A 25,888-nucleotide genomic window follows, 5' to 3' on the forward strand; every position below is an offset into this window, starting at 1 on the left:
AGTCATCTCAGCTCCAGGAAATCACTGCAGGAGTTCCTCAGGGTAGTGTCCTTGGCCCAACCATCTTCAGCTGCTTCATCAATGACCTTCCTTCCATCATAATGTCAGAATTGGAGATGTTCGCTGATGATTGCACAATATTCATCATTCGCGACTCCTAAGAAATTGAAACCAGTTCATGTCCAAATGCAACGAGACCTGGACAAAATCCAGGCTTGGGCTGACAAACTCACAACCACTACCATCTAAAAGGACAAGGGCAGCAGATAGATGGGCACACTACCACCTGGAAGTTCCTCACCAAGTCACTCATCATCCTGACTTGGAAATATATTGCCGTTCCCTCACTGTTGCTGGGTTAAAAAAAAACATTGCTCCTCACTATTTTCCTTTCATTGAGGTAGGTGCCTTTTTCAGTTATAAGTGGAAATGAATTACTGTTGAAAAATCTCGATTGTTTAGGAAGCGTATGGTCTTCAAGTGGTATTTTGAATGTAAGTGGGCTCTAATTGTCTTTTTGTTTCCCCTTCCTGTCAGCAAAGCACAATTGTTTGCCACAACCGTGTGGATCCCAATGGTTCCCGGTACCTACTGGGAGATATGGAAGGTCGTCTGTTTATGCTGTTACTGGAGAGGGAGGAACAGATGGATGGAAACATCACTGTCAAAGACCTTCGTGTAGAACTGCTAGGAGAGGTCAGCACTGTAACACTACCCCTTTAATGAACTTGTGTAGGCGTGTGACTATTTATCTGATACGAAGATAAATCTGGAGATGTAAGCAATTTAACACACTCATATGACATTACTTTGCCATGATAGCAAAAATCGAGTGCATTTAAAATAAATTGTTTAACACCACATTTAAAATAGTGAATGAAAAAGTGTGATATGTGCACACTAAGTATTCACCTGCCGACACTAATTTCTATCTTAATTTTTTTGAAGGGAAATTAGTAGATCACGTTCTTATATTAATTATTTTGTTACCCCCCTGACACCCACACACACACACAGCCATCAGTCGCTTGTTTTTATGTTTTGCTTTCAGAGTGCTGACCTTTGCTACTATCAACACCTCCTTTAGTCTTTATCACCACCATTTACCTTTGTCCTATGTCCATGACATCTTTGTCAAATTTCTCCTTAGCTCCCACCTGTCCTTATACTTCTATTTTGCTCCACCCTCTCTTAAAATTAATCACATTCCTACTCTTTAGCTCTGAAGAACAGTCACACAGACTCGAAGTGTTAACTGTTCCTCTCTCCACAGATGCTGCCAGACCTGCTGAGCTTTTCCTGAATTTTCTGTTGTTATTTTGTTATCTTACTGCAATGACAATTGTTTGCTATTGTTATAGCTAGGTAACTATGAACCCTGATCTGACCGCCAATTCCAGCATAATGCCACCACCAAACACATCTTCCCTTCACGCCCCCGTCAGCATTCCATAGGGACTGTTCCCTCCGGGACACCCTGGCCCACTCCTCCATCATTCCCAAAACCTCAAACCCCTCCCATGGCACCTTCCCATGCAGTCGCATGAGATGCAACACCTGCCCCTTTACTTCCCCCCACACCTCCTCACCGCCCAAGGGTCCAAACATTCCTTACATTGGAGAGACCAAACGCAGACTGGGTGATCGCTTTGCGGAACACCTTCGGTCTGTCCGCAAGCATGATCCAGACCTTCCTGTCACTTGCCATTTCAACCCACCACCCTGCTCTCGTGCCCACGTGTCTGTCCTTGGCTTGCTGCAATGTTCCAGTGAAGTTCAGTGCAAACTGGAGGAACAGCACCTCATCTTCCGATTAAGCTCTTTACAGCCTTCCAGACTAACATTGAGTTCAACAATTTCAGACTTGAGCTCTTTCCTCCATCCTCACCCCTTTTTGATCCCCTTTTTTCAAATGTTCATTGTTATTTTTTAACTTAAATATTTTTTTCCCACCTATTTTTATTATTATTTTTAAAATTTATTTCTATTTTTATTCGTTGTTTTATCCCCACCTTTTAGCCTATTTTGTTCTTTTTTCCCACCACTGTCCCCTTCCCCCACTAGGGCCATTTGTCACTTGCTCATTCTGCTTTCTACCCTTTATGTCACCATTTGCACATCCTTTAACTAATATCACCACCATCAACACCCCTTTGACCTTTTGTTTATGACATCTTTTGCAATCTCTCCTTTGCCTCCACCTATCGCTGGCCTTCTATCCAGCTTCAGCTGTTCTGCCCCCCTCCCCCTCCCTAAACAGTATATATTTCACCATATTTTTACTTCTCTTTAGGCCTGAGGAAGAGTCATAAGGACTCGAAACATTAACACTGTCTTTCTCTCTTTGGATGCTGTCGGACCTGCTGAGTTTTTCCAGTACTTTTTGTTTTTGTTTCAGATTTCCAGCGTCCACAGTATTTTGTCTTTAACCCAGATCTAATGGTGGCCCTTACACCCACCAACTTTATGGGTCTGTTATGCTGTAGCTTTCAGGAGCATTATATGCATTTAGAATGAAAACTTTGATCATGTAATGACCTATGCATATTATATTAATCTCATACTATAATGTTAAATCTCACTTGTCCTTCATAGACATCTATTGCTGAATGCTTGACTTATTTGGATAATGGAGTTGTATTTGTTGGATCTCGTCTTGGAGACTCTCAGCTTGTCAAGGTAAGTAACTTAATCACAATAGCTCTCTTTGCCTGCCACAGTTGCACAAGTCTATATCGTCTTATTAACTTGGCGCAGCATGCTACTGGACTAATAACTGGCTTTGAGTCGATGCTTCAATCTAGTGAGTTTGTCGCCTTTCGTCTCATATGTATGAACCTGAATGTTCTCCCTGTATCCGGTCCAAAAGTAACATCAGAAGAGACCTGGTGTGAAATTCTCTTGTTCCACCATCTGGGAACTATGTGACATAAGGTGGGGGAGCATTACATGATCAGTAAAATTATATTCATTAATATGAAATATATGTAACAAAACAACATATTGTTGGTGTTATTTTTCTACATCTGAGCTATGTGTAACATTCTGTCTCCCTGATAGGCATTTTGTTATTTGTGACCTCAAGTTCCCCTGATGAGTACACTGGCTCCTATGCTTTTTCTACTGAGACGTGTGACACTGACCCTGGATGATTGACCCTCTAATTTTAAGTTCCTTCTCTATGAATAGGCTGTCCTTGGGCCTTTCCCATCTGCTGATGGGACAACTGAAATTGGAAACATAGTTGTGTGGAATTCAGACGTTCACTAATTTGGTGCTATGGAATGTTTCACACCTACTTTATGGAGCACTATGGCTTCAGGGGGGCTCAGTGATTTGTAGTGGATTTAAATATAATCAGCTGATTTGTAGAGAACCCGTGGTCATATACCATGTGGGAAGTTTCAGCAAGTACTAAGACATAAGTAAATGGTGTTTTTAAGATTGCACAAATATTAATTTGATCCACCTTAACTAAATACATTTCAGAAGTACAAACTGAAGCCAGTGTTATCTATACTTCGCATACTTGCTCAGTTTAATGAACCTGCAAATTAAAATGGCATAAAACATCTTGGCTAAAAATATACAGTTTTTAATCTGTAGTGTCTTTGTTGCAGTTAAATGTGGACAGCAATGAGCAAGGGTCTTATGTTGCTGGCATGGAAACGTTCACCAATTTAGGTCCTATTGTGGACATGTGTGTCGTAGATCTGGAAAGACAAGGACAGGGCCAGGTAAGGTGGAGGATTTCAACCTATGACTCTTTACTGTGCTACGATTGACTGTTCTGTCTTTTGAGGGTGAGATGAGCTGATCTTCTCACCGTGGTACACTGTTTCACATGGTAATGCAATTGTTAAATTTTTTTGTCTGGCATTAAGGTGAAGAGCCTGTCAGTATGATTGCGCCTATTGGTACAGTAATTTCACAAGCTTATGGGCTTGGGATGTAGCAGGGTAGAAGGACAGAGATGCTGAAAGCTATCCTACCTTTTCTTTACTGGGTGTTTGGTTGTATCACTAGCTATGATGATCAAAGCCAGTGATGATATCTTGCTATCCTTTTTATAATAGCCTGTTTTCTCTCTCTCTGTTGTCGGTTTTTTTTTTGCTTATTTGCTTCTCAAGATTTGAAGATGCTGGAACACAGTCCTGAGAAGGTCATTTGCTGTGTAGTTCGGTATTCTGTTATGGTATTTGATTCCTCAGCTGGAGTTTGTGAATGTGTTGCTGTTAGATATCATCAGTGAGCCAGTTGACCTTATTGGGAAAGAACTTCAGTGGGGCATGCAAAAGCAGAAGGAGGCAACAATTCACCACCTTATCCCTAGGCTAGGAAGGGAGAAAGTTAAGTTTTCAAGGAAATGTGAAGATGGATTTTTTTTGGATATTTTTGGGAACATGGTAGTATTGTGTAAAGAAGACTGTGTGTGTCCGTGTGTGTGTGTGTCCATGTGTGTGTGTGTCCGTGTCCACGGTTAATTAAAGTGGAGGAAGATTAGTAAAGGCAGCTTGTCTGTGGAAACTGAGATGAAAGTTAAAAGTGCCAGATGCATGCATTTGTAATGAAAGACTATGGTGAAGTTAAATGTACAAGTAAATAGGTTGGGTTTTTAAATTTGCATTAGTTGATAGGTAGGGATTTGACTTTTCAGCTATTAAATTCCAAATGGTAGTTTAGAAATGACAAGCAGCTTTACAGCTTACAAAGGGTTCATAAATAAACAAGAGAAGGCAAATATTATTTGACCTGAAAGTGGAGGCAATAGGAAAACATAAAAGATTTTTATATTTTGGAAAAGTTGAGTTCAAAGAGGTGCTTAAAACAATGCCAGTCTAAGATGAAAGAAAAAAGATACTTAAGGAAAGATGTTTTGTTGTGTTGGCCAAGTGGGGGAGATGTCCTGAGATCAGCTCTGTGCTGAGAAAAGTTGTGAATTTGAAGCAGCCATCCACTTTCAATCCAAAAAACTTTGTTTTCAGGAAACAGCCTGTTTCTGAACCTTTCTTTTGGATTTACACAGCAGAGTAGAAGAGATTGAGGAGTCGTGTGATATACTTTACTAAAGTAGTAGGGGTTTTTGCCTTGGGTAATATTACTGGACTTCTATGGTTAAAACCTATAAGGGAGCTGTTGCCAAGTAGTTTAGTTGTGTGTTCTGACTAAGTGTGTTTTCTTGGGCGGGGGAATGTTTTGTAAAACTGTAATTTTAATCTTGTGTGCTTAATTTTTCTTTTTTGTTGTTAATAAATCTTCAAATTTTTAAATCCTGAAAGTGTTACTGGGATTCAATGCTTCTGGGATCAGTAGTTTTCCCCTCGTTTTGGCTTGCTCAGCAAATAACATTGGCTGCGGTCGTAACAAAAACTACAAAGGAAGACATGCTTCTGCTGTGGAAATTAAGTTATTTGCAAGGTGCTAGTTACTCAAAAGAAATGTTAAATATTTGAGAGAAAACCAGCCTACATTTTTGGCCTGTGCAAACAAATATGCAAATTGGATGAAGATAAGATTTGGTTTGCTTGTGAAATCCTTCATGTCCAAATAGCTTATCACCAGTCACCATCTGGGCTCAACCATGAAAAGCTGTTACTTTCAGATACAGGAATGCAGCAAGTATCATAGGGACTGCACCACAGCAAGAGTCAAGAAGGGCGAAGATTACTACAATGTTTTTGTTTTAAAAATGATCGTTCTTTCAACATTTTTTAATCAGTAAAAGACAAAGCCTTGGCAATTTCAAACTTTGAGTATTGAAAATGCATTTGGTGAAACATGGTGTTTTGATCATTTTGGTTAGTATGGTTGTAAAACTCTGGGTTTTGCAGGAATGTTGTATGTTTATGTGGCTGATCATGTGATCTTTCTCAATAAAGCTGGTTACTTGTTCAGGAGCATTTAAAGAAGGTTCTCTGAGAATAATTCGGAATGGAATTGGGATCCATGAACATGCTAGCATCGATCTTCCTGGTATTAAGGGTATGTACTGAAAAATAAAAACCATCAAATAAAAGGCATCAGTTTTTGCTGAGATTGAGTATGTTTTATAAACCGTTCAGTGACGTGTTAAGATTTTATTTGGGTGTTTGATGGTTTTGAAATAATTTTGATTGCCTTGCTGGCTTAGCTATTCCTTATACTGATCCAAAATGGACAAAATGATAGTTGACTTCAGTGTTCTGTCTTTGATGTCTTAACTTTGTGGTTCTAATTGTATCCAAAATTTGAATGTAACCGAAGCTCTTCAGATTTTTTTTCTTCTCTCCTTGGAAGTTGCAGACCCTGATTGAGTTGTGGCTCCACATGTACTGGCATACCTGTGATTGCTTGTTTAGACAACCAGTTTTTGTGAACGATCAGTCTGGATCAGAAAATGAAAACGGAAAATGTTGAAAAAAACTAAGCAGGTCTGATAGCATCTGTGGAGAGAGAAACAGAGTTAATGTTTCGAATCTGTATGACACTTCTTCAGAGCTAAAGAGAAGTAGAAATGTGATGGAATATATACTGTTCAAAGCAGGTGGAGCATGTCAAGCAGGATATAAGGTCAGTGATAGGTGGGGGCTAAGCAGAGATTGATAAAGATGTCATGAACACAAGACAAAGGGAGTGTTAATGGTGGTGGTGAAGACTAAAGAAGATCCTTATAGTGGCATAAAGGTAAGAAAGCAGAATGTGTTAATAGCAGAACAAGGGTCAGCACTGTGAAAGAACAACATAGAACAAGTGACAGATGGCCTTTTTGTGGGGCAGGTGGGGGGAGGGAGTAGTGGTTGGAGGAAAAGATTGAAAAAGGGATTTTTAAAAAGGGATAAAACAATGAATAAAGATAGGTAAATTTGAAAGTGAATTTAATTTTAACTTTAAATTTAAAAAAAGGGATTATAAAATGGGTGAAGCTAGAGAAGAGAGTTCATGGCCTGAAGTTGTGGAACTCAATGTTAAGTCCAGAAGGCTGGTAAAATGCCTAATCGGAGATGAGGTGCTGTTCCTCCAGTTTGCCTTGGGCTTCACTGGAACATTGCAGCAGGCTAAGGACGGACATATGGGCATGTGAGCAAGATGGTGTGTTGAAAGGAAGTGACAGGAAGGTCTGTGTGATGCTTGCAAAGCGGCCACCCAATCTACGTTTTGTCTCCCCAATGTAGAGGCTACCGCATTGGGAGTAGCGAATGCAGTAGACCAAATTGAAGGAGGTGCAAGTGAAGCGCTGCTTCACCTGAGAGGAGGGAGGAGGTAAAGGGGCCGGTGTTGCACCTTCTGTGATTGCGTGGGAAGGTGCCATGGGAAGAGATTGAGGTGTTGGGGGTGATGGAGGAGTGAACCAGGGTGTCACAGAGGGAACACTTCCTATGGAATGCTGATGGAGTGGGTGAGAGGAAAATGCCTTTGGTTGTGGCATCATGCTGGAGTTGGCGGAAATGGTGGAGGGTGATCCTTTGAATGTGGAGGCTGGTGTGGTGAAAAGTGAGGACAAGGGGGCCCCTATCATGGTTCTGGGAGGGAGGGGAAGGGTTGAGGCCAGAGGCGTGAGAGATGGGCCGGACATGGTTGAGGGCCTGTCAACCACAGTAGGAGGAAACTTTGGTTAAGGAAGAAGGAAGATATGTCAGAAGCACCGCTTTGGAAGGTGATCAGAACAGATGCGATGGAAGCAAAGGAACTGACAGAATGGGATGGAGTCCTCACAAGAAGCAGGTTTTGAGGAGCTGTAGTTGAGGTAGCTGTGGGAGTCGATGAGCTTATAATGAATATTGGTGGACTTGTAATGAATATTGGTGGACAGTCTGTCACCAGGAATGGATACAGAGAGATCAAGGAAAGAAAGGGAAGTGTCGGAGATGGACCATGTGAAGGTGATAGAAGAGTGGAAATTGGAAGCAAAATTTTAAAATTTTTCCAGTCCCCAACGAGAACATGAAACTGCATCAATACAGTCATCGATGTACTGAGAAAAGAATTGTGGGAGGGGGCACGAGTAGGACTGGAACAAGGAATGTTCCACATACCCATAAAGAGACTGGCATAACTGGGGCCCATATGGGTACCCATAGCCATGCCTTTTATTTGGAGGAAGTGAGACGACAAGCCAAGGGAGAAATTGCTCAGTGAGGTAACAAGTTTAGCCAGACAAAGGAGGGTGGTGGTGGATGAGGATTGTTCGGGCCTGTGTTCAAGGAAGAAGTGAAGAGCCTTCAGACCATCCTGGTGGGGGATGGAGGTGCAGAGGGATTGGACGTCCATGGTGAAGAGGAGGCGGTTAGAGCCAGGAAACTAGAAATTGTTTATATGACGTAGGGCACCGGAGGAATCACAGATGTAGGAAGAGATTGGACAAGGGGAGAGAGAATAGAGTCAAGAAATAAGTTCTATGGGGCTGGAACAGGCTGACACGATGGGTCTATTGGGACAGTCCTCTTTGTGGATTTTGGGAAGGAGGTAGAAACGGGCTGTCCAGGGTTGGGAGACAGTGAAGTTAGAAGCTGTGGAGGGTAGATCTCCAGAAGAGCTGAGGTTTGTGACAGTCCTGGAAACAATAGCTTGATGTTTAGTGGTGGGATAATGACCCGGGGAGGTAGGAAGAAGTATCTGAGAGTTGGAGCTCAGCCGCTGAGGTAGAGGTCAGTACGCCAGACAACAACAGCACCACCCTTGGCAGGTTTGACAACAAAGTCAGGGTTGGACCTGACAGAACAGTTTGCAGCAAGTTCAGAAGGAGACAGGTTGGAGTGGATGGGAGGAGCAGAGAAATTGAGACAGCTGATGTCATGCTGACAGTTCTTAATGAAAAGATCATGAGTAAGAAAGAGGCCAGAGGAAGGGGCCCAGGTGGAGGGGGAATACTGGAGGTGGGTGAAAGGATCCAATGAAGTGACCATGGAGACGAAGGTCGCAGAAGAAGAGTTCAGCATCGTGCCGAGCCTGAAATTCATTGAGGTGAGAGTGTAAGGGTATGAAACCGAGTCCTTTGAGCACAGAACATTCAGCATCAGAGAGGGGAAGGTCAGAGGCTATGGTGAATATACGTCAAGGGCTGGGTTTAGAAGAAGGGATGAGGTCAGAGGCACAGGACAGGGTGGAGGAACCTGGATGGGCATTGGTATCAATAAGTTGTCGGAGCTTGCATTTCTTAATCCTGGATCAGGATCTTTCCATCACTATCCTAAGTATATTGAGGCCAATATACTGCTCCTGCTGTGATTGACTCATTCTGCAGATTGCAGGGATCAAAGCTGGGTGCAATCTTTTGCTCTGTTGGGGTAGTACCACAATATGTGTGATGTACTTACCTAAACTGTTTGCAGGGGAGCTCTTTATTGATTGAATAAAAAAGCTGTAAGCATCTGATTAGCTTGAGTGATCAGTTGGTGAAATATTGTTTGTGAAATTAAATATTTTAAAGATTTTGCAATGTGCATCCCCAAAGTTAGATGACTTGCAACGTTGTTGTAATTCCTACAATTGGTTGAAAAAGTATCCCCTACAGCTGGGGCTCAAACATGAAGCACAGGCACTTATTGAGGTGCCAAAGGGAACTGTACGCCAGCTAGTCAATAACTTGAGGGAAAGGGAGTAATTAGGAAAAATGAATTTGTGCCCCCTTGTTTTCCTGACTGCATAATTTTTGACAATTGTACTTTTCTGATGAATCACTGAAGGTATGCTGCCATATTGGAAGTGCTATATGTCAGGTTGGAAGCTGAGTAAAAGCTTGGTCTGCCTGTTTTGGTTATTCAGTGGGCCTTAAAGAGCTAGTGCCATTATTTCGAGATGATCCAGATCTTTCTCATGATGGTCTACATTCCTTCCTCAGGCTTGGCCTAAATAGCCAAGTGGTTATGGTACTGGGTTTGTAACCCCAAGATCAAGAGTTCAAATCTCACAATGGCAAACTATGAAACAATGTAACTTCATCTGAATAGGAACAGATGGAAACGTGTTTGTACTCGAAAGAGTTACTCTCCTTAGGGGCTTGGCCTAAATAGCCAAGTGGTTATGGTACTGGGTTTGTAACCCCAAGATCAAGTGTTCAAATCTCACGATGGCAAACCATGAAACAATGTAACTTTGGCCTATGGCCATACTAGTCTGAAAACGCCCGATCTTGTCTGATCTCGGAAGCTAAGCAAACTCAGGCCTGGAAGGCTTGGCCTGAATAGCCAAGTGGTTATGGTACTGGGCTTGTAACCCCCAGATCAAGAGTTCAAATCTCACAATGGCAAACTATGAAACAATGTAACTTCATCTGAAACAGATGGAAACAGGTTTGTACTCGAAAGAGTATCAAGAGTTCAAATCTCACAATGGCAAACTATGAAACAATGTAACTTCATCTGAAACAGATGGAAACGGGTTTGTACTCGAAAGAGTTACATTCCTTCCTCAGCCATTAGCATCAAAAACAGATTAAGCTGTGTGCATAATAAATGCTCTTTTTGCTACTTGAAAGATGTTTTTGATGCATATTTTTGGCAAATGGAATGTACCTGACTGAGTGAAGACTTGGAGTTTGGTGAGAGGGGAGTTTAAAGTGTTAATTTTGTTCTTAAATTTTTCTCTTACAATCTAATCTAGTCTGTAATTAGTCTGTAATTGGAAAGTACTGTGTAAGCAGGCTAAGTTCTTTCTTGCAGTTTAGACAGGGAAAACTCACTCTCAGCTGTAGGAGCTGAGTAGTTAATTAGCTAACTGGTTGAATCTGTTACTGTAGCCCAGTTCAGTTTACTGCAAATTCAGGGCTCTTTAGTGTTGCAGCCTTGGCAAACAAAGTGCAACCGATTAACTGAGTGAAGACTTGGAGTTTGGTGAGAGGGGAGTTGTTCGTTTCCTCTTTTTATCTTTTTCACCCCATAGAAATTGGTTCTTGCTCTACTACAGGGAAAGGGGCTAGTTCTTTGGTATTTGGTAAGTTCTATCCATATGGTTTAAAATAGTACATAATTTGGTCCTGAAGTTAATAAAATATATAAGAAAGCAGTGTAGATGATTAACATAATTGAATGATTTATAAAATACATTAAAGATGGCAGGACAGGTGATCTGTCAAGGCTGCGGCATGTGGGACCTCCTGGATAACATTGTGATCCAGGGCAAACGTGTGCAATATGTGTTTGCGGCTTGAGCAACTTTGGCTCAGAGTCTTTGAGCTGGAGGCTGAGCTGCAGACTCTGTGACACATCAGGGTGGGGGAAAGTTACCTGGAGATTTCGTACCAGGAGGCAATCACACCACTTAGGAATAGGGTCTTCTGATTCAATGGCCAGGACAGAAGGGTGTGACTGCGAGTGAGGCAGGTAAGGGGACCCAGAGGGCAGGAGTGTGAGTTTTTGCAGTTGTCCAATAGTTTTGAGGTTCTCTCGGCTTGTTTGGGTGAGAATGGGGGCTGCAGGATGGATGAGCAAACTGACCATGGCACTGTGGTACAGGAAGCCATCCAATTGGATGGAGCAAAAAGGAATGTAGTGGTAGTAGGGGATAGTATGTAAGGGGAAGTGACACTGTTCTTTGGCAAAGAGCATGAGTCCAGATGGTTTTGTTGCCTAACCGGTGCCAGGGTTCAGGACATCTCAGGGCTGGAGGGGAAAATGCAGTGGGAGGGGGAGGATCTAGTAGTAATGGTCCATGTAGGTAACAACAACATAAGCAGGATGAGGAAGGAAGCTCTGTATAGTCAATATGACAAACTAGGCACTAAATTAAGAAGCAGAACCTCAAAGGCGATAATTTCTGGATTATTACCTTAGCCACATGCAAATTGGTATAGGACAAATAAGATTAGAGAAATGAATGTGTGGCACAAAGACTGGTCTGGGAGAAATGGGTTCCAGTCTGTGGGGCACTGACACCAGTATTGGGGAAAGTGGGATCTGTACCATTGGGACAATCTACACCGTAACTGTGCTGGAGCTGGTGTCCTCAAGAGCTGCCTAAGTAGAAAGGGTTTTAACCTGAATAGTGGGGTCAAGGGATCAAATTTGGGAAGATGTGGTAAAGCAAAGAGTAGAGACAAGGCAAGAGAGACAGGTATTAATGCGGAAAATGGTAAACAGACTGTGACAGGAAGGGACAGAGTGTACAAATCTTTGAGTAAATCAGCAGACAAAGCTAGACGCTATAAAAATAATAAAAGGACAAAACCAAAGGCTCTATCTAAAAGCATGTAGCACTCGCAACAAAACGGATGAACTGAGTGCAAATAGAAATAAATAAGTATGATCTAGTAGCCATTACAGATACATGGCTACAGGATGGCATAGATTGTCACCTGAATATTGATGGGTATGTAACATTTAGAAAGGACAGTAAGTTAGGAAAAGTTGGAGGGGTGGCTCTGTTAATTAATGATTGTATTAGCACATTAGAGAGGGATGACCTAAGTTCAGAAAACCAGGATGTAGACATGGTTTGGGTTGAGGTGGGGAATGCTGAAGGCAAGAAGTCACTTGTGGAAGTGGTGTACAGTTACCCTAATTGTAACTACACTGTAGGACAGAGTATAAAAGAAGAGATAATGGGAGCCTGCCAGAAAGGTACAGCAATAATCATGGGGGATTTTAATCTACATATAGACTGGAAAAATTAGATGAGCAAAGGTAGCATAGATGAGTTCATAGAGTGTTTCCGGGATAGTTTCTTAGAATGTGTTCTGGAGCCAACCAGAGAGCAGGTTTTATTGGACCTGGTATTGAGCAACTTGTTAGGGTTAATTGAAAGCCTCAGTGTAGCAATGTAGGTAGCCGCAATCATAATGTGATCGAATTTTACATTCATTTTGGGGAAGAAATGAGTGCACCGAAGACTAGTATTTTAAACTTAAATAAGGGCAATCATGAGGGCATGAAAACAGAGCTAGTTAAAGTGAACTGGCAAATGAGGTTAAGGGATATGTCACTAGAAGTTCAGTGGCAGACATTTAAAGGGATATTTCAGAATACACAGAATAGATACATTCCAATGAGAAAGAAAAATTCCAAGGGGAAGACCCTCCATCTGTGGTTAACTAAAAAGGTTAAATACAATATCAAACTTAAAGAAAAAGCATATAATTGTGCAAAGACAAGTAACAGGTCAGAAGATTGGAAAGAATATAAAGAACAGCAAAGAATGACAAAGATTAATAAGGAGAGAAAAATATGAAGAAGTATGAGCGAAAGCTAGCTAGTAATATGAAGATGGATAGAGTTTCTATAGATATTTAAATAAGAAAAGAGTTAACAAAGTGAGCGTTGGTCCTATAGAGAGTGCGACTGGGGAATTGATAATGGAAAGTAGGGAGGTGGTGGATGAATGAAACAGGTATTTTGTGTTGGTCTTTACTACAGAGCTCACAAATAACATCCCAGAAATAGCTGTAAATCAGGAAATAGAAGGGAGGGAGGAACTTGGGGAAAAATTACAATCGCCAGGGAAGATGCATTGAGCAAATTGTTGGGGTTGCGGGCTGACAAATCTCCAGGTCCGGTTGGACTTCATCCTAAGATCTTGAAAGAAGTGGCTAGTTTTAATTTTTAATTTTCCAAAAATCCCTAGATTCGGGAAGATTCTGTTAGATTGGAAAATAGCAGATGTAACTCCTTTTATTCAAAAGGGAGGGAGACAAAAAGCAAGAAACTATAGGCCAATTAGCCTAACATTTGTCATGGGGAAAATGTTAGAAGCTGTTATTAAAGATGTTATAGCAGGGCACTTAGAAATATTCACGGCAATTGGGCAGAATCAACATGGTTTTGTAAAAAGGAAACAAAAATAAAAATACCTGGAAAAACTCAGCAGGTCTGGCAGCATCTGTGGAGAGGAACACAGTTAACGTTTCGAGTCTGTATGACTCTTCAACAGAACTAAGTAAAAATAGAAAAGAGGTGAAATATAAGCTGGTTTAAGCTGGGGGTGGGTAAGGTAGAGCTGGATAGAGGGCCAGTGATAGGTGGAGATTGCCAAATGATATCATAGACAAAAGGACAAAGAGGTGTTGAAGGTGGTGATATTACCTAAGGAATGTGCTAATTAAGGGTAGAAAGCAGGACATGCAAGGTACAGATAGCCCTTGTGGGGGTGGGGTGGGTGAAGGGAAGGGATCGAAATGGTCTAAAAGGTAGAGATAAAATAATGGATACATTTAAAAATAATGGAAATAGGTGGGAAAAGAACTCATTAACTGTGTTCCTCTCCGCAGATGCTGCCAGACCTGCTGAGTTTTTCCAGGTATTTTTATTTTTGTTTTGGTTTTGGATTTCCAGCATCCACAGTTTTTTGTTTTTATCTTGTAAAAGGGAACTCATGTTTAACCAATTTATTGGAGTTCTTTGAAGGAGCCTTTTGTGCTGTGGATAAAGGGGAACCGGTGGATGTACTGTACTTAGATTTCCAAAAGGCATTTAATAAAGTGCCACATCAAAGGTAATAGCAGAAAATATAAACTCAGTGTAGGGGCTAACATGTTGGCATGGATAGAAGATTGGCTAGCGAACAGGAAGCAGAAAGTCGGCATAAATGGGTCTTTTTCTGGTTGGCAGGATGTGACAAGTGATGTGCCACAGGGATCAGTGCTGGGGCCTCAACCTTTTACAAATTACATAAGTGACTTGGATGAAGGGACCGAAGGAATGGTTGCTAAATTTGCTGACGACACAAAGATAAGTAGGAAAGTAAATTGTGGAGAGGACGTAAGGAGGCTACAAAGTGACATAGGTTAAGGGAGTGGGCAAAGATCTGGCAAATGGAGTATGATGTGGGCAAATGTGAAATCATTCATTTTGGCAGGAAGAATAAAAAAGAAGCATGTTATCTAAATGGTGAGAGACTGAGAAGCTTTGAGATTCAGAGGAATCTGGGTGTCCTGGTGCATGAATCACACAAGGTTAATATTTAGGTATAGCAGGTAATTAGGAAAGCTAGTAGATTGTTATCAATTACTATGAGGGGAAACGATTATGAAAGTAGGGAGGTTCTGCTTCAGTTGTACAGGGCATTAGTGTGACCACATCTAGAGTATTGTGTACAGTACTGGCTTCCTTATTTAAAGAAAGATGTAAATGTGTTAGCAGTTCAGAGAAGGTTTACCAGACTAATACCAGGAATGGACGGGTTGTCTTATGAGGAAAGCCTGGACAGGTTCGGCTTGTATCCACTGGAATCTAGCAGAGTAAGAGGCGTCTTAATGGAAACCTTTAAGGTCCTGAGGGGTCTTGACAGGGTGGATGTGGAGAGGATGTTTCCTCTTGTGGGAGAAACTAGAATTCGGGGGTCACAGTTTAAAAATAAGGGGTCGGTCATTTAAGACAGAGTTGAGGAGAAATTTTTTTTCGAGGGTTTAGAGTCTTTGGAACTCTCTCCCTGAAAATGCGGTGGAAGCAGAATCTTTGAATATTTTTAAGGCAGAGCTAGATAGATTCTTGATTAACAAGGGGATGAAGAGTTTTTGGGGGAAGGCAGGAATATGGGGCTGAGGTTACATTCAGTTCAGTCATGATTTCATTGAAGACGGAGCAGGCTCAAGGGGTTGAGTGGCCTACTCTTCCTCATTCGTATGTTCGTATGTAGTACTTTATAATGTAAGTTTTTTTTTCATTTCCTGATTGTTCTGTCCTTCTCAGGTCTGTGGCCACTACGTTCTGATTCCACTCGTGATACTGATGATATGTTGGTACTCTCATTTGTCGGACAGACTCGGTAAGGAGCTGTCCCTAACTATCTATTTTACTTAATGATTCTACACATTGGCTTTTGCTTTCAAATTTTTAGCATTAACTCATTACATCAAACTTGTGACAGTGGTTAGTTGGAAAGTGACAAGTTTATTTTGCAACAATTTTAGAATGAAAGGATTCATGTTGAATGTTTCTGAGGAAAGTGGTGGCAATGTGGAATTGAACCCTGCTACTATTATGTTTGTGGCTTCCAAACAGGCAGCTATGAATGAGTGATGTCCATTGCATTTTCTAAGGCACTTACATCTTCCAGTGGCAAAATACTTTTACCAGAGTGTCTCTTGACATCACTGTGTCAGCCTGAGAGTTGAAAGTGGGCGGGACATAGAGAAAACGGTTGATTTTATGGTGAACAAAGTCTATTTACTGAGCACACGTTCTGTTAAAAAAAGAGTCTCTGCAACCTACGATGAACGAACCCAGGACCAAAACTATAACAACATCCTCAATAAATTAGAATGATTTCTCCAGCAAAATACAGTGAGTGGAGACTAATTAAATAACACTTTCGAGCCTACTTTTACGATAGTAACCTAACACTGCCACTTTGTGTCAACTTCAAGAACCTAATCTGGCACTACTGTTTTAAATAGAGCATCACTTTGCCAAGCATATTCTTAGTTGAACATGGAGCTTTTCTTGTTTAGTGACCATAAACCAAGATGCCCTTCTTATGAAGTAAATTAAGTTTAGTGTTAATTAACCTAAAAATAAAATTTAAAATAACCTGTTCAATTAATTAACACTGGCCAGTGGTGCACAAATTTTGCTACAGAAATTCAAGTAAAATTTTAAGTGTCATTCAAGCACCAATTTATTTCTCAATGTTTCTAATGATTTGTACAAAATGAAAACAATTCAGCTTTTCAAACATACATTTTGAAAATGTTTCAAAAATTGAAAAAAATGGATAAAAACTAATTCTTCAAATGTATTATTTCAGAGACGAGAACTAAAATGTCGCTCAACTTTCGTAACAAGATGATACTAAAATTAGGATAATTTTCCAAAAATGCTCAGCAAAATAAATGTCACAGTTCAGGGACTAAGTCAAATATTAAAATAGGTTCAAGGAAAAGCAGCATCAGTAGCAATCCAATCGGTGAGAACATAAGAGCACATTAACATCCACCAAGATATGAAAGGAAAAAAAACACATGAACTGGCCTTGTTGGGTAGGTAGTTTTGTTATGAGTGTGAGGTTTTATAAGATGATTATGCTTTGGCACTGTCTCTTTAATTCAAGATAAAAAGGAATAGTGAAGAGAGACGTGATCTGTTCAGAATTCTGTCCGATAACAAACCTGAGTGGCTTGGTTACCATGGGGGGTGGGGGTGTCTGGGGTGAGACTCACCAAGAGCAAGGTGCAAAATGTTCACACCTGGAAAAAAGGCAAGAGCAACAGAGCTAACTGGACAGATTTTCTGAGAGTTTTTTTGGACCGAGAGAGAGGGCTCAGGACAAACAGCTGCAGTTAGTGTGGTCAGCAGGGAGGAATACGTTGCCTGTAGAAGGGAGGGAGGACAGTCTCTGCTGGAAATGACACATCCTGTGACACTCTAAGGACTAGAAGATTTACCCTGGCAAAGCTGGGAGGAGAAATTGCTGGAGGGGACCTTACTGCTGGCAGATGGCTCAGGAATTCTTCGAAAACTTGACGTTATCACTGGTGCGCTTTGGAGACATGAAATCGATTGGAAGCTGGGAGTGACTGTGACTGTGTACTGTACCCCTTAAAGATTGTAACCCTGTGGAGAGCATGCTGAAAAGTATATCTGTTTGGCGTGGGGTTATCCATGTGTTAAGACAGTAATAAGGGTTATCTTTTCTGTAGCTTAAATTACTTGTTGCCTATTAAATAATTTCTGGTCAATGTTGGTTTTAGTTTATGATACAGTAGAAGTCTTAAAACTTGAAATCATTTTATGCAATTCCTTTAAGTTGGTCACCGGGAATTGAAATGTCTTTAAAAGTTATCAGTATCTATGGGAATCGTAACAATTTTCATATGTTGGACATAATTTTATAATTCCCATTTATTCAGTTCTCCCTGTGATGACCCTTTTTTAGTTCTCCCTATAATTATCCTTTTATTTCGTTCTCCCTTTTGTCAAATTTCTTTCTCATTCAATGTGTGGTAAAAGGCACTTTACCTGTCTCTGTCTTCTGCCAAAGACAAACTAATGGTTGCTGGAAGCTCACGACTCAAACAGAATAATTCCTCTTTTGTCCTCCTGCTTCGCTTTGCCCAGCTTCTTCTGTGCAAGTAATTTCTTGCAATAGTACAGATGGTATCAGTAACTTCCTGTGAATGTAATTGGAACACAAAGCTAAAAATTGACTGAGTTCGATCATTTTTGGGAAAAATAAGTTGTTTTCACTGGCGACTTGCATTCTCATTAACTTTGTGTGATCAGTGATTAAGTATTTTGTTTTCGTGACCTGTACGTGGGGAGCTGGCTTCTAATCTGCCTCTTCCAAATCCAAATCACCACCCTCCTCAGCTGTAACTTGCTGATCTAGTATTTTTCTTGAACAGAAGATTCCACTTATGTGGGCTGCGGTCTGTCTACCCAGGATCTGAGCATTAGTCGGGCATCTGAAAGGGGGAGAACTTGGAGAGGGAAATTTGACTGAAGAAGCTGACTGAACATATATTTTCACTACTGCAGTGTGCTGATGCTTAACGGGGAAGAGGTGGAAGAAACTGAAATGCCGGGCTTTGTTGATGACCAACAGACCTTCTACTGTGGAAATGTGGCCCATCAGCAGCTCATTCAGGTGTGAAAGATTCTAGATATAACATTTCTTTGTCAAGTGGAAACATGTTTTATCTTTGGTCCCTATAAATCTGTGGCCCTCTCTGCTAACTTGTAATGGGCAGTGTCAGTTGCCCAAAGGCAAAAGTGCTGTCATTGCATCATTTGTAATGTTTTTTATAAGAATATGGCCACAGAATGTGATAAATAAACGGTTAAAGTCAAACATAGAAATCTACCAGTGTAGGGCTTGAAATTCATTGCCTGAAGGTTTTCTGTAACCAGAGGGTATTGCATAATAACTATTCCTTAACAACCACCTTCATTATCCTATTTCTTTCTAATCTTATAGTCCTAATTTGGATAAACCTTTCTGTAAAGAAGGGAAAACAATGTGGAAAATTGCTGAGTTATACTCTGCATAAACAGATCAAATCTAAACCAGCTGATAGCTGCCTTATCAACGTATTCCCAACAATCGGCAAAGTGATGGAACACTGTCAACGATGCCACCATGTGTGACTTAGTCACCAGTAATATACTCGCTACTCAGTTTGCTTTCTGCCATATTGCTCTACTATAGACCTTATCAGACTTTGTCCAAACACAGACATAAGACCTGATTTGCAGAAGTGAGAGTGACTGCTAGACATCAAGGCAGTATTTGATTAATGTAGCATCAAGGTGCCCATGTAAAACTGAAAACAACAGGGATCAGATGAAACCTTTGCAATGACTAAAGCTGTACCTGGCACAAAGTAAAATGGTTACGGTTATTGGAAGCCAATCATTTTGGTCCCAAGACATTGCAGCAGGTGTTTTCCAGATGCTATCTAGACCCAGTTACCTTTAGCTTCAAGTCAGTTCTGTTGAAGGGTCATGAGGACTTGACACGTCAACTTTGTTCTTCTCCGCTGATGCTGCCAGACCTGCTGAGCTTTTCCAGGTATTTCTGTTTTGTTTTGGATTTCCAGCATCCGCAGTTTTTTGTTTTTACCTTCAGCTGCTGCTTCAGTTAACTTCCCTCAATCATAGGGATCAGAAGTGTGGCTGTTTGCTGATGATTGTACAATGCTTTGATAACATTTGGAATTACCAATAAGCAGTCAGTGCAGCAAGACCTGGTTAAGGTGGGTCCTGTCCATTAGATTGGTTTACAAAATATTTCATTATTCTTTTGTATTGTCAGTATGTATTATCAAGTAATATTTCCGCCACAGAAGTGCCAGGCAATGACCATCTCAACAAGGGAGAACTTAGCCATCTGCCCATGACATTCAATGGCATCACCATCATTGAATCCCCCACTATCAACATCCTGGGGGGTTACCATTGATCAGAAACTGAACAGGACTAGCCATATAAATACTGTAGCTACAAGAACAGATCAGAGGCTGGGAATTCTGTGGAAATTAACTCACTTCCTGACTCCCAAAGCCTGTCCACAATCTATAAGGCATAAGTCAGGAGTGTGATGGAATACTCTCTCTTGCCTGGATAAGTACAGCTCCAGTAACACTTGAGAAGTTCAACACCACCTAGGATAAAGCAGCCACTTGATTGGCACCCTGTCCACCACCTTAACATTCACTCCCTCTACCACTGATGCACAGAGGCAGCAGTGTGTACCATCTACAAGATGCACTGCAGTAACTCCTTTGACAGCACTTTCCAAACCCTCAACCTCTGCCACCGAGAAGGACAAGGGCAGCAGATGCATAGGAACACCACTGCCTGCAATTTCCTTGCCAAGTCACACGCCAACCTGACTCAGAACTATATCGCCGTTTCTTCACTGTCACTGGGTCAAAACCCTGGAACTCCCTTCCTAATACAGTGGTGGGTGTACCAACACCACATGGACTACAGCGGTTCAAGACGGCAGCTCATCACCATCTTCTCAAGGACGATTAGGGATGAGCATTAAATGCTGGCTTAGCCACTGGAGCTCACATTCCATGAGTGAATGAATAAAAAAATTATCCCTGCTTAATAAGGTTGCCATTGTGGCCTGAATTAATTCTGATACGTTTTGCAAATTTGATGCTCTTTAAAAAATCAAATTTAGGTAATTTAGTAGGGCTGAATCCAAAGTTGTTGTCACTATTGGCTGTGTTTTTTCACATAAAGAAGTCTGATACTACATCAGGGTCATTTTAAAACCTAAATCAAATATTCATTTATTGCTGGGTATCCTTATTTAAATGCAGTGTTAGTAATTTAAATGTCTACAAATCTTTCAACTATCTTGCCCTCAATGCTACAGGTTTCATCATTAGTCATTAAATGCTTAGGAAGTTAAAATCCTGCATTGTGCAAATGTTACTCAGCTTCAGTGCTTTAGGGACTTGTGTCCAAATTTGTCTTTGGGCCTTTTCCTCTTCCTAAAAGATTTTGTGTATTATTCATGGTAGTTCGTGTGCCTGAGGATGAGTAATCAGCTTGTATCCCCCATGTAAAATTCATTGTTTATTGTCAAGATTCAGTTATAATATTTATGTGGAGTTTGGTCCCTTTCAAGTGCTAATAACTGTTATACCATACAGATAACGTCTGGTTCAGTGCGACTGGTCGGCCAAGAGCCCAAATCACTAGTTAGTGAGTGGAAGGAACCAAATGGGAAGAATATCAGCGTTGCATCCTGTAATAACAGCCAGGTGGTGGTGGCAGTGGGCCGTGTATTATATTACTTGGAGATCCACCCGAAAGAGCTCAAACAAATCAGGTAATCGATCCATTCTAATGGTAATGGAGTTTACTTCTCCATTTCACACCAGCCATCCTATGACCCTTCAATTTAAATTTGTCAATTAGTGGGGGGTAGACGGAGGGTAGTTTTGTGCTATAGTCTATACCCATCAAAGTAAGAATCTGCATTTATATAGCATCTTTCATGGCCTGAGGCTGGCCTAAAGTGCTTCACAGAGAAGTAATTACTTCTGAAATGTAGTCACAAAGCAAATGTAGTTTCAAAGCAACGTGGAGAAGGCTTGGGGGCTGTATGGTCCGCTACCCCTATTTCTTATGTTAAGATTCCACAACCACTTGATTGAGGGATCGATGTTGTCAAAAATGTTGCCCTCTTTCTCTTCAAGTAGTGCTATTGGATCTTTTCTTTCCACCTGAGCAGGGAGACAGGGCCCTGATTTAATAGTAAAAACAAAGAATGCTGGAAAAACTCAGCAAGTCTGGCAGCATCTGTGGTGAGAGAAACAGAGTTAACGTTTTGAGTCCAATGTGACTCCTCTTCGGAATGGATTAATGTCTCATCCAAAAATCCACACCTGTGACTTTGCGGAATTCCCTCGGTACGCATTGAAATATTAGCTTTATGTACTCTTGGCTTGGAGTAGAACTTGAACTTATGACTTTCTGACCAAGAACTTAAACTTGATGACTACATTTGAATTGTGGAAACTTGTTTCTTATATAAATCACAAGCAATAAGCAAGGACTTCCATTCAATCATTCCAAGATGAATTTAAAACATCTCAAGTTGAAAACCAATAACTCTGTACAGCTCAATTCCTCCCCTTCTTCCATCCTCCAAATTCAGTAACACTCTTCACTCTTCAATCCATAACATCAGGTGAACAGTTACATGCAACTTCAAAGAAAGCAGAACTTCATCAAATGCTTTAACAGTGCATGAGTAAAATAAAAGCTTGAGCATAGTATTACTCTTCCTAGTGCACCTAAGTCCTATGTTCCTTTTCATTGCTCTTCCAAAGCTTACTGTAACTCATGGGCAAGCTGGGTAGTCTATTTTGCTTTGTAATTTGCAACCTAATCTGCCCGACTGATGACCTGTAATGGTGTCAGAGAAGGTAAATATACTGTGAGGGAGGACAAATGGATTCCTGATGTGAGAATTCCTAATTTGTAGAACAAAAAACACCCTAAAGCCTTACTATTTATCTTCATTTTAAAAAAATCTTTATAATATTTCTGGCGATATATCTTGAGTTTGGAGACAGACAACAGTGGAAATTGACCAGCTAACCTTTTTTAAAATTCCACCAGCTTTATAGAGATGGAGCATGAAGTAGCTTGCCTAGACATCACTCCATTGTCTGAGGGGAGCAGTATGTCGCCCCTGTGCTCTGTTGGGCTTTGGACAGATATTTCAGCTCGGATTCTCAAACTACCATCATTTGAAACGCTGCATAAAGAAATGCTTGGGGGAGGTAAGAGAGAGGCAGCATAAATTTCAACACTCTTGGTTTTATTGAGCTTTAACTTGGGGCTTATTTAATATTTTATGATTTTAAACATGTTGCCCTTTTGTTTGGCCAGGATTCCTTAGAAGGAATTATAATTCCTCTAATTGTTGTATTTTAAACCTCTTCCCATGAAGAAATCAAGGGAAAATATTAATGTTAAAGCAAGATTTTAATAAATTGTTAAAAAACATTAAGACCCTAGCAACTTGGTCTTTATACATTACAGGTTAGCCAAGTATTCGGAAACAGTGGGTTGGTTAGTCTTTATGAAATCATTTCTGTCGTGGGTAAAAGTATTTGTTTCAATCATATGTAATCATATTCATGTGCCTAATTATGAGAGCAAGGGAAACAACAGCAAAGCCTCGAATTCACCGTGGAGAAAAAAAAAGGAAATTTCAAGGGCCCATCATTAGATTTTTGCTGTGTGTGTGATGGCCATAGTTTCAAGCTTGAGAGAAGTTATAAAGTTTCCTGTGATAACTACACAGTCCTTCTAAAATGTACATGTTTAGGATTAATTGCACCAATAATATATAATAATATATTACTATGTGGATAAAATCTTCTCGCAATGCACTTTTATCCTTAGATTTCTGACTTTGAGAACCGTCAAAATAAAACTTTGTATTTTTGGCATTTTTTGGAAAAGGGTTTGGATCTGTACAGTGAACTTTAAAAAAAAACCACGATATTTCTAACTGGTTTAATATCAATATGTACATTTTCATTCCGTTTGGTGTAATTATAACCAGTCCTTGTTTACTGTTGGTTGTCCCTGAAACATAACCTCCTCCCTACCCAACTTCCTGCTGTTCCTATTTTTTCAGAGATCATCCCGCGGTCCATTTTGATGACAACATTTGAAGGTAGCCATTACCTGCTATGTGCTCTGGGTGATGGTGCTCTCTTTTACTTTGGACTTGAAATAGAAACAGGTATAGTAATAATAGATTTATAAACAGGGATATGTGTCTGTACCATTTATTTATATACAGTAGAAAGGTGACAGTTAATACAAAGCTTTTAGCTGTTTATTTATTTACTGGGTAGGGTTTGGCATCTTTAGATTAGGATAAAACATCAGAGTGACATTGCCTTATAGACACACTTACTGCATAAAATTGCTATAAAAATAAACATATTTATCATTTAAGAAAGGACTTAAGTTTATGTTTGCGGTTTTGTTATATGGTGGGTTACTGATCTCACCATATAACAAAATGGTAACAAAGAGTGAAAATATTGTGTGGAAAAGAAGGATTTTATTGATTTGAAAGATTCATTAGCAAAATTGAAGCCATTGGGATGAAAGAGGCTGTGTGACTGTTGTGTGGATATGAAATTGGCTATATGCCAGATAACAAAGAATAGTGGTTAGTGGTTGATTTCCAGACTGAAAAAAAACAAGGAGTGGTGTTCCCAAGGAGTCATTGTTAGGACTAATTCCTCTTTTGGACTTGAGTACACAGAGCATAACTTCAAAGTGCAAATAATGTGAAATACAGAAATGTGGAACCAGTAAGGAAGATAGTAACAGCTTTTTTTGGACTTATAAGCCATCTCAGAGCCCATCCAAATGAAATGGAAGGGAGTCACCCTTGATCCTGAGAGACTGCCTAAGAAGATTAACTGGTTTGAGGAGGACCTAGACAAAATTTTCAGGTCTCTGGGGGGGAAGAAGCAGGGGTGTGGGACTAAGTGGATTGCTCGGTCCAAGAGTCAGCAAGTGTACAATGAGTCAAATGGCCTCCTGTGCTGTATGACTCTGAGGAAGGAATTTCATCTCTGATGTAACAGTTTTTGTAACCCCCCCCCCATCACCCCGAATGGTATCTAGTGAGCCTAGTGGATCTGTCAGTCGCTAGGCTCTCTCACAGCTGGTTCTTATGATCACCTCTCTAAATACTTCATCCCACTTGTCAGGCAAGGCCTATGATCGCAAATCTACTGCCTGTACCGGTTTTCTGCCTAAGCACTCATACTGAAGGCCTTTTATGTGTATGACCTGTTTTAACTCTGTTACAAACAGGTGTTTTTGTAACGTAGCAACTACAGCATATTCCTCCCACTTTCATATCAACAGCCATGCTTATTGTGAGTTTGACTGTTCCTGGACATGTACTATAGCCATGCAGTTTCAAACATTTGGATCCACTCTCTTACCCAACCATGAACCACTTCCCTGGCAAGCTCCCATGCAGCAATCCTTCACAAGTACTGAGCAACCTCCAGCCATCTAGCTTCTCTCTTTTCCACCCCCTTGTAAAACCCCTGGACTTCCAGGTGAGTGGCTAGAATTGGAGTGTGTCAAGTTCAGTTTCCATTATAACTGAAGACGTAGGAATTTTTGATGTCAATATGTATGACTTTAAATTGGGGACTGGGTTACATCAGCCTGTATTGGTCCCACTGTCCTTTGATGTCTAGCTCCATTTCATATGGAGATTATACAAGGTGTGTCCAATGCCGTTGAAGATTGATTAGTATGGAAAATATAAATTCGCACCAGGTTTGTGGAATTGCATCTCCAGAAGATGATGTAATAAAAATGGGAAGCAGAATACTGTGAATGCTGGAAATCAGAAATAAAAACAGAAAATGCTGGAAATAATCAGCAGGTTATGGCAGCATATGTGGAGAAAGAAAGAATGAATGTCTTCACAGGCCTGAAATATTAACTCTTTCTCTCCACAGATGCTCTCTCCATAACCTGCTGAATATTTGCAGCATTTTCTATTTTTATTTGTAATAAAAGTGGAATTGAGTTATGCAGCTCCTGTAAATCCGTATTTGTGATGCAGCCCCTTAGAGGGCATATATCTCTTGTTGTAAAACAATGTATTCTTTGAGTCACTGTGAATAATGTCACAAGAGGTCTGTTAGTAACATCGTTTTTAAAAAAATGTCAGCATGTGTTGGACATCACACTCCAACGTCTCAATCTATTGCAGACACAGAACAAAATTCATAAAGTTAATTACTGAATGTTAGGTGTTGGTGACCTGGAGACGAAACGCCAAATTTATAAGATCCCTGACTGAATAAGAATTTAACTCCGTTGAATGACCTGTGTTTGCTTAACAGTAGTTAAACACTATATGATGTGATCCCCTGCTATCAAACATAATATCAAATGACTAGCTGCAAGCGTTACCATGAAAATCCATTAATAACATAATGAAAACACTCAAA

At 40.5% G+C, this 25,888-nt stretch overlaps 1 protein-coding gene across 1 annotated transcript in view; it reads left to right on the plus strand.

Annotated features, from left to right (window-relative positions):
• ddb1 (damage-specific DNA binding protein 1) overlaps window positions 1–25,888 on the plus strand; it is a 100,701-nt gene that overhangs the window by 34,727 nt on the left and 40,086 nt on the right. Inside the window, exons 7-15 of the mRNA XM_041196910.1 lie at window positions 538–696; window positions 2,596–2,679; window positions 3,621–3,737; window positions 5,880–5,982; window positions 15,597–15,672; window positions 18,384–18,492; window positions 21,017–21,195; window positions 22,494–22,657; window positions 23,524–23,631. Of these exons, the coding sequence (XP_041052844.1) occupies window positions 538–696; window positions 2,596–2,679; window positions 3,621–3,737; window positions 5,880–5,982; window positions 15,597–15,672; window positions 18,384–18,492; window positions 21,017–21,195; window positions 22,494–22,657; window positions 23,524–23,631 (1,099 nt within the window). The remainder of the gene's footprint in view (window positions 1–537; window positions 697–2,595; window positions 2,680–3,620; window positions 3,738–5,879; window positions 5,983–15,596; window positions 15,673–18,383; window positions 18,493–21,016; window positions 21,196–22,493; window positions 22,658–23,523; window positions 23,632–25,888) is intronic.

Source organism: Carcharodon carcharias, chromosome 10 (assembly GCF_017639515.1).
Source record: "Carcharodon carcharias isolate sCarCar2 chromosome 10, sCarCar2.pri, whole genome shotgun sequence".
NCBI classification, from domain to species: Eukaryota; Metazoa; Chordata; class Chondrichthyes; order Lamniformes; family Lamnidae; genus Carcharodon; species Carcharodon carcharias.